Genomic DNA, 12,642 nt, shown 5'->3' with positions numbered 1-12,642 from the left:
TGTCCCACTAACTGGTCACCAATTCTGCCAGAGTTCAGTGTCCCACTAACTGGTCACCAATTCTACCAGAGTTCAGTGTCCCCCAAACTGATCACCAATTCTACCAGAGTTCAGTGTCCCACTAACTGGTCACAAATTCTACCAGAGTTCAGTGTCCCACTAACTGGTCACCAATTCTGCCAGAGTTCAGTGTCCCACTAACTGGTCACCAATTCTACCAGAGTTCAGTGTCCTACAAACTGGTCACCAATTCTACCAGAGTTGAGTGTCCCACTAACTGGTCACCAATTCTACCAGAGTTCAGGGTCCCACTAACTGTTCACCAATTCTACCAGAATATCTGTAATTATCACCGGTATAAATCAACAATTCATTTTTAAATCGGTCACGTGTTCATGATCACTACCTGTCTGTAGAACCACTTGTCACACTATTTTTTACCTTCCTTTACATGGGATTATACTACAGCCGTAAACGTTGGTCGATTCTTCACCGTCTCGTACACTTCGTACGTCAGTCCTAGCGACCAGACATCAACACATTTACAGCTGCTTGTCTACCAAACCTGCCTTTGTATACCACTTGTCTAAAACGACCATCTGTATAAAGCTGTCTATAACGACATATGGTCTACAACTTCCGGGGCAGTAATGACCTAAAAACGTCCTGTCATTGTTGTTGGTTTTCGGGATAAGATGTCAGTAAATATGTGGTATAGTTTTTTTCAAACTTCCCATTTTGATTTCCGTGGTATCGGGTGAATTATTGGTGTAAACAAGAAAACACCACATTTCGTTCAGTCAATATTGTTTTATGTTGTCAATGTGTTAACTTTGCAAATATATAAAAAGAAAAACAAATTATTTCAAACAATTTTTATTTATAGAACAATAACGTAACTGTTGTACATAACTATATTGGACACATTAATATTTCTTTATATAAGTTTATATAAAATGTCTACAATGTACATGGCGCACATGAAATAAATTCTAAAATACATTCATATCTACGTAATTTCGCTATTGGGGGAAAATATTTTATCAAATTTAGTGATTTTTATAAATAAATAACTACTAAATTATTTCATATTTTATCATGATAAATAATTATTTCATGGCATCGATATCATTTATACACAAGGACTTGGCACAAGCTTCAGACTCCACGGTCCGTTCAGTTTGTACAGAGGTATAGAACCGTGGGTGTGGGAAGTTGTATCAAGTTACAATGGTATTAAGGACTTTTATCACGAGACACAGAAGATCAAACTTCTAATATCAGCAAATTCATCAAAATATCAGAGATTGTCAGAAATCCATAAAAAGGTTCCATGCCAATATTTTCAAATAATTAAATTTGATTATCATGAAGTGATTGTGTTAAGACATAAGGTAGTAAACGGACAAGGCGGGTTTTTAAAGGTGGTGAAAGAGGGGTGGGGGGGGGGGGGGGGGTGTCGACCATCACAGAGCATAACCCGAATTGTTCCCACTTACTATCGACTTTTTCAAATCCAGACCGATATATAAAAAGTAGTGTGAATGTCAGAATAACTGGTCCTACACAAAGTAAGGAGATTGTGCCCATTGAATTCTTGAATACCAAACATACATAAACATATTTTGAAACATTACAAAATAGAGTATATGTAGCAGTGTTCGGTGGAAAGAAAGTGAGTTGGAAAAGGGAGCAATTAGACGGAATCCTCAAATTAAAAAAAGAAAACCAACTGCGCATATTTAAATTTTATGAAGTCATTTCACCGCCTTAATATATACTGTACACTAACGCTAAATATTCTAAATACTTACGATTCAGACGTACTGGCTATGCAGTTGTTCTCGCGACCAGACTGTCACTAATGAATGGAATTCTGTCCTACTTTGTCTATGGTTATCAGCAGTTAATGTAAAAGTGTATGTAAACTAACAAAACTACAGCAGAAATAATGAGATAAGCTTTGCATAAACCAGCTAGGCATTTTTTTCATCAATGACTAATAGATGTGATATTTTAACATTCATAGATAACGAAATAGTTTTCTAAAAATATCTTTCTATCAGCCAATGCGTTCATCTTAGTTTAGCACTGATACAGTAGGAAGCTTGCTGAAAACAAATAAAAACTTGTGACTATGGCGAAAAAAATTTAATATTAATTATTCACAGGTCAAAAACTATAAATAGAAAAAACAAATGTGATGGACAATGAAGAACAAGCTCTAACCAGCTTCAACGAATTACCAAGCGATGCCAGGCACGATCAGCACTTACGCTACACATATACAAAATAAATTTGATTGAATATCATTTTCTACAATACCTTTAAAGACTTCCAAATCGGTTCCCTCCGATAAAAGTCATTTTGAAAGCCCGTGCAACCGAATGTCGAATTGAACCAGTAATTTCTATTTTATAATGATAAATATTGGTGTCAGGATATTCTAAAGTCGAGTATCCATCCACATCAGATTACTTGTATTTAAAAAACCTTTAAAAACAGGGCGACAGAAATTCCTCTTCGCCTAATTTCTTTAAGTGAGTTCAGATACATTCATTCAACACCAGGTTTAGGTTTGTGAGACGAGCCAAATGTCCTCAATGCACGACCCAACAATACCTTTATCTGAAACTGGTTATGCCCAAGTCGATGAGACCGCGACAAAATATTCGAGAAAAGCAATTATCCACAGGTAATATACATCTGTAGGTTTAATTCGAAGTTAACTACATATATGAACATTGGTTTGGAGATACTTGTGACCAACTGCGCTATAACGAAATCTGATTGATGTGATTACACCATTTGACAGTGAATAGTTACAGTTGTAAGCTAACAAAACCGTGATGCAGTACTTTAAAACATTTAAAACATAACGACTGCATCTGTTTGATCGAAAATTAGATTTTTTGGAATAAAATATGACAATATATAATACTAAGCGTATGTACATTGCCAATACTGATGGGATTCTTGGGTCTACCGCTGATATATAGAGCGTACTAACAGCAAAAAAAGGATCGAAATAAGAGATAGTTGTACCTTAGGAACGAGAATTATCCAGAAAACACAAAGTTTACAGAAATCATAAAAACAAACAGAAACAAAAAAAAATATAACAAAACAGTTTTCAATTTGCGACACAGTCATCGGTTGTAATTGAAATTTATCGTTTATATAATTGTTGTCCTACCGACACACTTTCCAGTCAGTGCATAAATTACCTTTTCCTGGTCTAATTAAAACCACGAAAAGTTCCAATTGACTGGTTATTCGGCGAACAAGGAATGAATTGACAAGAATCCAGTATTTATGTCATCACAGTCAAGAGGCCATCTTTGAAGACATTTTGTCACACCTCTATTGGAGATTCGATTCAAAACTCACTTCCGGTATTATCGTGGCTGACAGTCTGTGACATCAGGTTTTCTGCCGTGCACTCAACTGACATATGGCCATCATATTCAAAATGGCCGCTGTCTACTGGGATGGTGCCAAACATGGCTCATGGTGAACACAATCAGTTACCATGGCAACCTCATCGACTGGGATGTCGATTTCATACGAGTCAATTTTTCAACGGATTTTTTCCAAACTTAGCTCACCGTGTTTCCTTTGACTTTGAAATTAAACTCATTGTGAAAGTATTGCTGTCGCTCGTATCTGAAATAAAACCGATTTGACTGATTGTAATGTACACTTCCTGTCCTGCCCGTATGTGTACCCAGGAGGCCTGCACGATATCGCTTCGGATGGCTCCCACTGGAATTCCATTTTCGGTGCAAGTACGATCCTGGGTCTGGTTGATATGTACACAATGCCGGACACGGATTTCTGTTCCGGACTGAACGTCGTCATCGATATGACGCGTGTCGAGCATCAGAGTGGATGTGAAGGTGTAATAGCCATCGACTGGAACCTTGAAGGAGCCATTGTTGTATGTGATTCCTTCGTTGATATGTTTACCTCGAGGAATCCTCCATAATACCAAGTGACCTTTACCTAAAAAAGAAAGGTGTAAAATATTAGTTTACGACAACGTCAATGACATGAAAAGTAGCCTATTTATTGACGTTTTAAAGCTTCAACGTTATGGACAAGAGACGATTTGCTAATTTGTGTTTTTGGTGTTCAGTGCCTGTTGGTGATGTTTAGGTTTTGTCTTTGTTGTTCAATGCCTGTTGGTGATGTTTAGGTTATGTCTTTGTTGTTCAATGCCTGTTTGTGATGTTTAGGTTATGTCTTTGCTGTGCAATGTCTGTTTGTGATGTTTAGGTTTTGTTGTTCAATGTCTGTTGGTGTTGTTTAGGTTTTGTCTTTGTTGTTCAATGCCTGTTGGTGATGTTTAGTTGATGTCGTTGTTGTTCAATGCCTGTTGGTGATGTTTATGTTATGTCGTTGTTGGTCAATGCCTGTTGGTGATGTTTAGGTTTTGTCTTTGTTGGTCAATGCCTGGTGATGATGTTTAGGTTTTGTTGTTCAATGTCAGTTGGTGATGTTCAGGTTTTGTCTTTGTTGTTCAATGCCAGTTGGTGATGTTTAGGTTTTGTCTTTGTTGTTCAATGCCTGGTGATGATGTTTAGGTAATGTTTTTCTTCAATGCCTGCTGGTGATGTTTAGGTTTTGTCTTTGTTGTTCAATGCCTGTTTGTGATGTTTAGGTTTTGTTGTTCAATGTCAGTTGGTGATGTTTAGGTTTTGTCTTTGTTGTTCAATGCCTGGTGATGATGTTTAGGTTTTGTTGTTCAATGTCAGTTGGTGATGTTCAGGTTTTGTCTTTGTTGTTCAATGCCAGTTGGTGATGTTTAGGTTTTGTCTTTGTTGTTCAATGCCTGGTGATGATGTTTAGGTAATGTTTTTCTTCAATGCCTGCTGGTGATGTTTAGGTTTTGTCTTTGTTGTTCAATGCCTGTTTGTGATGTTTAGGTTTTGTTGTTCAATGTCAGTTGGTGATGTTTAGGTTTTATCTTTGTTGTTCAATGCCTGTTGGTGATGTTTAGGTAATGTTGTTCTTCAATGCCTGCTGGTGATGTTTAGGTTTTGTTGTTCAATGCCTGTTGGTGATGTTTAGGTTTTGTTGTTCAATGCCTGTTGGTGATGTTTAGGTTTTGTCTTTGTTGTTCAATGCCTGGTGATGATGTTTAGGTAATGTTGTTCTTCAATGCCTGCTGGTGATGTTTAGGTTTTGTTGTTCAATGCCTGTTGGTGATGTTTAGGTTATGTCTTTGTTGTTCAATGTCTGTTTGTGATGTTTAGGTTTTGTCTTTGTTGTTCAATGCCTGTTGGTGATGTTTAGGTTTTGTTGTTCAATGCCTGTTGGTGATGTTTAGGTTTTGTCTTTGTTGTTCAATGCCTGGTGATGATGTTTAGGTAATGTTGTTCTTCAATGCCTGTTGGTGATGTTTAGGTTTTGTCTTTGTTGTTCAATGTCTGTTTGTGATGTTTAGGTTTTATCTTTGTTGTTCAATGTATGTTGGTGATGTTTAGGTTTTGTCTTTGTTGTTCAATGCCTGTTGGTGATGTTTAGGTTTTGTCTTTGTTGTTCAATGCCTGTTGGTGATGTTTAGGTTGTCTTTGATGTTAAACGTCTGGTGGTGTTGTTTAGGTAATGTCGTTCTTCAATGCCTGTTGGTGTTGTTTAAGTTCTGTCTTTGTTGTTCAATGCCTGTTGGTGATGTTTAGGTTATGTCTTTGTTGTTCAATGTCTGTTTGTGATGTTTAGGTTTTGTTGTTCAATGTCAGTTGGTGATGTTTAGGTTTTATCTTTGTTGTTCAATGTATGTTGGTGATGTTTAGGTTTTGTCTTTGTTGTTCAATGCCTGGTGATGATGTTTAGGTAATGTTGTTCTTCAATGCCTGCTGGTGATGTTTAGGTTTTGTCTTTGTTGTTCAATGCCTGTTGGTGATATTTAGGTTATGTCTTTGTTGTTCAATGCCTGTTTGTGATGTTTAGGTTTTGTTGTTCAGTGCCTGTTGGTGATGTTTAGGTTTTATCTTTGTTGTTCAATGTATGTTGGTGATGTTTAGGTTTTGTCTTTGTTGTGCAATGTCTGTTGGTGATGTTTAGGTTGTCTTTGATGTTTAATGTCTGGTGGTGTTGTTTAGGTAATGTTGTTGTTCAATGCCTGTTGGTGATGTTTAGGTTATGTCGTTGTTGTTCAATGCCTGTTGGTGATGTTTAGGTTATGTCGTTGTTGTTCAATGCCTGTTGGTGATGTTTAGGTTATGTCGTTGTTGTTCAATGCCTGTTGGTGATGTTTAGGTTATGTCGTTGTTGTTCAATGCCTGTTTGTGATGTTTAGGTTATGTCTTTGATGTTCAATTCCTGCTGGTGTTTTTGGGTTCATTCATATTAGAGTGTTCCGTGTAGTGTCTGTGTCTCTGCATTAGATGGTCAATGTCTATCTAATTTCGGTGAAAAAGGAATATTGTTGATTTTAATTGCATCAAAACCTTTGTCAGGATTTAAAACTTTTTTTTTCAAAAAGTTGGAAAAAAAATAAGAATCCTACATATACCGTTTTCGACATAATCTTCGTCTACAACCATTTTAATTGCCACAACTGGAATGGAGGGGTCACTTGAGGGCGTCACGTTGGATATAATCTGGTAAAAAGAAAGTCAAAATAAAGTAAAACTGTTCATAAATATCTGTTTAAACTTTTAGCATCCCCTTATCGGGCCTCTGTCGCAACTTGGGACAGTCGCGGTTCGGTAGTCGTTCTGAGTAATGGAAAAACCCGGATACATTCTGCATTAAGTAGGTCAAACGTCGTTTTGCCGACCTCATTCCATGTAAAAATATTAAAATTGATCCGAAAATGATTATAATGTAAATCATTAACTACCTACTGCATGCGACAATCCCTCGTATCTCGGGGGAGGGGGTCGAGATATGTTCCTTACGTATCGAACCCGATCAAAACAAATAGATTTGCTAAGATTTTAACAGATTTTCTACTTCATAGAGAGTGGGTGGTATTAAAGTAATTCAGAGAAATCACCGTGAAATTACAGGTATTTTTCATAAAGCTCAACGGTGAAAAACCACCATGCTTGACATGGGACATTTGGCACTCGGCCAATCCTCAAGCTGAAGGAGTGGGCGATTTATGAATGGAATTCCCTGGCACTATACGAACGGTTCAACTATCCGGCACAAATTGTGATGGAAATCGACAAGTTCGACTTAGAATCTGTTATGAAGAATTCAATGGCACAAAGGCAGTTTCTTCATTTCCTACAAAGTACAAATCACCAGATGGTCCGTCTCCTTATTTCCGAAATAGGTCAGACTACTTCATGTCTCAATTTTACATTTAATCCTTGTAGTTTCGGACCCCAGTGGTCAGTTTACTGTCCGAAATTTTAGCCAAATATTGAGAGACGGGCATATATCAGGACCTACTTTGTTTTAAAATGAGATTTGTGTCCCACTTGTACTACATCCGTACACTTCTCCTGATAACGGCACATGTTTTATTGATGGAAGTTCACGCTTCGAGTAGGGGCCCACTGAAGGTTTTCATGATCAAATCTCATTATTAACTATGACTATCTAAAGAAACCGATATTTTCTGATTCTACTTGTACACCACGGTTCGTAAAGCAGGTGTTTTAAATATAGAAAAACCAGCAAATGTTTACATCCCAACAGAATTCGGCCATGCGGCCGTGTTAATTTTCTACACTGACCATAATGCTCCAGACAATTATACGTGTTAATAATTGAATCTATTTAACTGTTAATTTAAAATCAAAATAATTCTCATTCTGTATCAACTTGATCTACGGAGTACTTACGGATTATTTCATCAATCCATTGAAATGGCTGTTTTTTTAATTGATTTTGTGGGAGAAACACGCTGCGTCAAGTTGACAATGCTATCATTTTACAGTCTATTATAAATCATGCGAGACCCCGACCACATACCTTGTGTATCGACTACAAACTTAACAGCCTGCTGCTATGTAATTTATCACAAGATGCATGTACAATGTTTCGCTCTACAAGCCGCAATGTAACAGTGATATATATGTAATTAATAAAATATCGAAGACAAACACCCATTTACTTGCAATATTCAGAAGTTGGGGTTTTTCTAATTTTGTCCAAAAAACTTTCCACAGCAGATTTCCTTAAAAATGTAACTCATTCAAAAACAAAATGACAAAACTTACTTGGGGTTTTCGTGTTGTAACGATCTCCACTGGATCAGAGTTCGTCGTAATATCAACACTTCCTGCGGTATTAGAAGTTGCGGCTCGTGTTGCAAAATAAAAGGCTGCAAATATCACACAAAACAGTAAAACAACTCCTCCGATAAGAGCTAATGTTATTTTTAAACATTTTGACCTACACCATTTATTTTTCTTCCTTTTTTTTCGTCGATTTTTTTCGTCATTTCCATCGGGAGTATCCAAGAACTGTTTACGTTCCTGCAAATTATTATCCCGGTTCTGTTGGTCATCTATGTCCATTTCAAACGAATCCTTTTTAAAGTATTTTGAATTTTCTTCATAAATGTCATAACCACTTGACTGTGGAATGTTGATCGTCAGTGCGGACCCTTTACGCAATCTGTCTAGTCGATTTTCAACGCTGGTTTCATTCGTCTGAGGATTCTCTTCAACCTCATCAATCCGGACTGGTTTGTGAAAACTGTCCTGAAAAGACGATGGGAATGAAAATCCATGAGGTCCAATGGCATCTGGATTCGGCCAGCTCGGAGTAGGCATTGTTGTAGAGTCTGATTGTAAATAACTTACAGATTTAGAGAGAAATGCATCAACTCTTTCACAGGTATATACACCGGTAGCACATGTCCTCTCCATACACTCAAGTATTCACCACACCGACACGACCAGTATCAGATATGACACAGATCTAAACGTAACATCGACAATCGCGAACCCAGTTATATAACGCACTTCTTCCTTGTTTCTAAACGGTAAAACAACTGGCGATGTCTTCCCAGGCCTGAGAGACCTATCGTGAAAAGACAGAGATGGGATGAGTGACGTCATTCTTGTTCCGGTCGGGGTTTCCCAATTTGACAGCTGAGATCAGAGGCCCACTATGGGTAATCATTAGATTTTATTAAAATTATCACCCAATAGAATTTCATTAAAGATTACACATCACATGATTAGTGAAGGGCGTGCTTGTGACAAAGTCATAAAGCAGATATCAGAAAAGATGAAAATAAAATCATTTATACGAAAATTTACACTTCATAACTGATTTATAACTGCTAGTGGATTAATAGAAGGACGATACTCTTCCACGAGAAGTATTAACGAGTACGTCATCCATGTAGCATATAGGCGAAAATAACACTTGTAAGATATGCTTGAGCAAATTTCCAACGAAAAGAATAGCCTCAATGTACAGACTTTTCCAGTTATCCATCAAATATCTGAAACATACAATGTATGTATCATTATTCTCTTTATTTCCTCCAAGCTGAAGATTTTACTAACAGAATAATAGTCATTTACATATCAACGCATATACAATTGTTAACAATAACATTACTTGTGCATACTAGATATACATCAATTGAAAAACATAATTGGCAATTATAATTAAGAAATACAGTTCATTAATAGTTTCACTATCCTTATGATGTACATAATTCTTGTATAGAAAAAAAATGATATGAATTACACCTGTATTTTTACCTGAGATTTACCTGTGTTTCACAAAATACATTTCTTCATATTTGATGAATGTTGATATTGAAAGGTGTTTTTATCTAAGATAATAGATATATGAAATTTCACCACAAAAAAAAAGAGAATTATTAGATTTGACTAATCGGTACAAAATTGTATATCAACACAACAAATTATTATATTTGATGATTTAGCACTAAACAATACGAAGAAAGACTATAAATTGGGTTTTTTTCAGAGACACAAGTACTGGAAACAAAGAGAAAAGCACCTAATGATTTTGTAGGTAATGAACCTGCGGGTAATAATACTGAGCATGGAGACAATTTGTCACCATTGGCTGGTAGCTATCAACACACATTGAAATGAATTGTGTGTGATTGTTGCCTGTTCATGTGTTTCAAAGATTTATGGAATTGAAGGGACTAATTATTTTGTTTTTATTTCCAATAAATAAACATGTGGTATTAATGGCCGCCAATTGTCTGTATTTATTAACACAATGAATATTAGGTTAAAAGTAGCGACACACGTCAAAACATACCTTCTATCTGTTTCAAAGGATTTCCTTTAACTTATTTAACACAGCTAGAAAAGTTTTGAAAACTTTAAGTTAGTATAATTTAACCTTGTTTTAGATATTAATAACAATCCAGATTTATCGTGAGCTCTGGCATACACGTACATAAACTATAATGGATTTCTAATGCTCATAATTAATGTAAACTTTATTATCCCCCGCTTTCACCGAAACTGGGAATATTAATTTGGGTTCGTCCGTCCGTCTGTCTGTCACACTTTCGTTTCCGTGTTCTAACTTTCCCAAATACCATCCAATTTGGGTGAAACTTGGTCAGCAGATACATTAAGGGTCATTAAGACTGAGTTTGACTATCAGTGCCATCTGTTAATAATTATACATACTAATGAGATATCTTTTGATTTCATTGATCGGTTCATTTACTTACAACATGTTTGGAAAGCGGGGGATATAAATTGATGAATTTGCTTGTTTTACTTCATTTTTTCTCTTTACAAGGTACACAGTAGGGTTTAATCCTGTTTGTCCCAAAACTGAAAAAATCTGTCCTGTTTGTCCCAAAAACATTATGTACCCAAATAGGGCAGTGTGTTGTTATAACATTTAAGGTACCGGTGTGTGTTGTTTTAACAGGTAAAAAATTTGTCAAAAAAAAAAAAAAAAACAAAACAAAACAAATACAAATCTTATTATAACGTTAACTAATATATATGCATGTATGAATAATTAATATGAATTAAATAAAATAATTTAAATAGGATATTAGAAAGAAATGATTTTGTTAAAATATTCGCTGAGTCGCTGTTCTTCCACTACCACCACATCACATCGAGGACTGCTGGTTCAACGCCTTGGAGGACCTTGAAGACGTCGGTGTGTTCCCTGAACGCATACATGTCTAGAACAATAGGTAGAAACATCAAAGGGAGGGTAATTATAGTCTATATCATACATGTATTATATTTACCTGAGATATTTTACCTGTGGATCTACCTGTGTTACCTGTATTAACCTGTGATAACTTGCAGAAAGAAAACTAAGATATCAATATGAAGTTCAATATTTATTAACTTTTCTTATGATAATATTACAATTGATTAAATTTAAAATACATTTAATATAAAGAAAGAACACAAAGATGCCAATATTTATGAATATATTCTATCATAATAGCACAATTACCTTTAAATAACATGTAACTTCAACTAAAATATCAAGTTCAACATGTATGAATATATTCTATCATAATATTACAATTAACTTTAAATTCAAATCAAATCTATAAGGTACAATATTTTGATCTAAAGAAAGATCAATGTACAACATATCAGCACATAACTAAAGACATATATACAGCACTAGGAAATGATAAATATATGCAGCACTACTACAAAAACTTATAAATATACAGCACCAGGAAATGACAAATATATGCAACATGACTATGAATACTAATAAATACACTGCACTTATATGTCACACTATTAGAAACTGATTGATGTTACAGCACTAACGGCATATACGAGACACTAAAGACTGATAAGTGATAACACTAATTCAATGATGAATATATAGCACTGACATAAATATCTGCAACAATGACACAACGTACAAAGTCATTCGTTTTGCTCAGAGCAAGTCTAGGCAAGACATTTCAACCCAAGTGAAGAAGCTCAGATGCTGCATCAGCGTACGCAATGATGTCTATGGTGTTGCTCTCCAGTCTCTGTTTCAGCAGAGCAAGGCGGGTGTCAATGTTTCTGTACCTCTTGGGTCGGGGTCGTCTGGTTCCACCGGCGCGTCGTTGGAGTCTTGCAATTTCGTTGGTAGCCTGAATGTCTTTGAATGTCTGGATGATCTCGAAGATGTTTGGATGGGCGTGTTGCACAATCTTCTTCAGCTTCCCGTGCCAGGCTTCTAGGTGGTTGGTGGTACGTGGTCCATCGTTGTCGTAGTGGTTCCAAACTGGTCGGTCTCCATCCACCCATTGGTCAACAACATAGTCCGTGAATGGTGTCACGTTAGCTGGTAGGTCGGCGTACTCAATGTCCTGTAGTGCGTGAAACCAGACATCCTCAACTTGCTGCTCAGGTACCAGAGGTAGGACTGCTGCACGGCGAACCAGTCTCCTGATGTCTTCGTTGTCCCGGTATGGAAGCTGTAGTCCAGTCATCAGTGCCTTTCTCCAGACGCATTGGGTGTAGTGGAAGAAGCAGCCCTTGATATCGGTCCCTGGGAAGACGGTGCGGATTGCGTTGTGGACAGCTGTCTCAAAGTCAACGAATACTGTGTCGGGCGACATGGGTAGGTGGTTGTCTGCCATGAATGTCTTGAGTAGTGTGAAGAATCTTGTGTAGATGTGCTGACTTTTCCCGGGTAGAAGAGAGTAGACAACTGGGTACATGGATCCATCTATCTCAA

General features: G+C 36.6%; 2 protein-coding genes across 2 annotated transcripts; both read right to left on the bottom strand.

The window, feature by feature from the left end:
- Positions 1-3,146: 3,146 nt before the first annotated feature.
- On the bottom strand, positions 3,147-8,922 carry LOC132551011 (uncharacterized). Its single transcript, XM_060215113.1, has 3 exons — positions 8,184-8,922; positions 6,521-6,608; positions 3,147-4,005 (listed from the first exon to the last, which is right to left on the bottom strand). The coding sequence occupies exons 1-3, from the start codon at positions 8,835-8,837 to the stop codon at positions 3,605-3,607; spliced, it is 1,143 nt and encodes a 380-aa protein (XP_060071096.1). The 5' UTR covers positions 8,838-8,922; the 3' UTR covers positions 3,147-3,604.
- Positions 8,923-11,875: 2,953 nt separating this feature from the next.
- Positions 11,876-12,642, bottom strand: LOC132551002 (uncharacterized). Its single transcript, XM_060215105.1, has one exon. The coding sequence runs from the start codon at positions 12,623-12,625 to the stop codon at positions 11,876-11,878; it is 750 nt and encodes a 249-aa protein (XP_060071088.1). The 5' UTR covers positions 12,626-12,642.

Source organism: Ylistrum balloti, unplaced genomic scaffold, assembly GCF_031769215.1.
Source record: "Ylistrum balloti isolate Yb309-2 unplaced genomic scaffold, AGI_CSIRO_Ybal_v1 Utg370164, whole genome shotgun sequence".
NCBI classification, from domain to species: Eukaryota; Metazoa; Mollusca; class Bivalvia; order Pectinida; family Pectinidae; genus Ylistrum; species Ylistrum balloti.
This window is presented reverse-complemented; position numbering and strand designations above follow the sequence as displayed.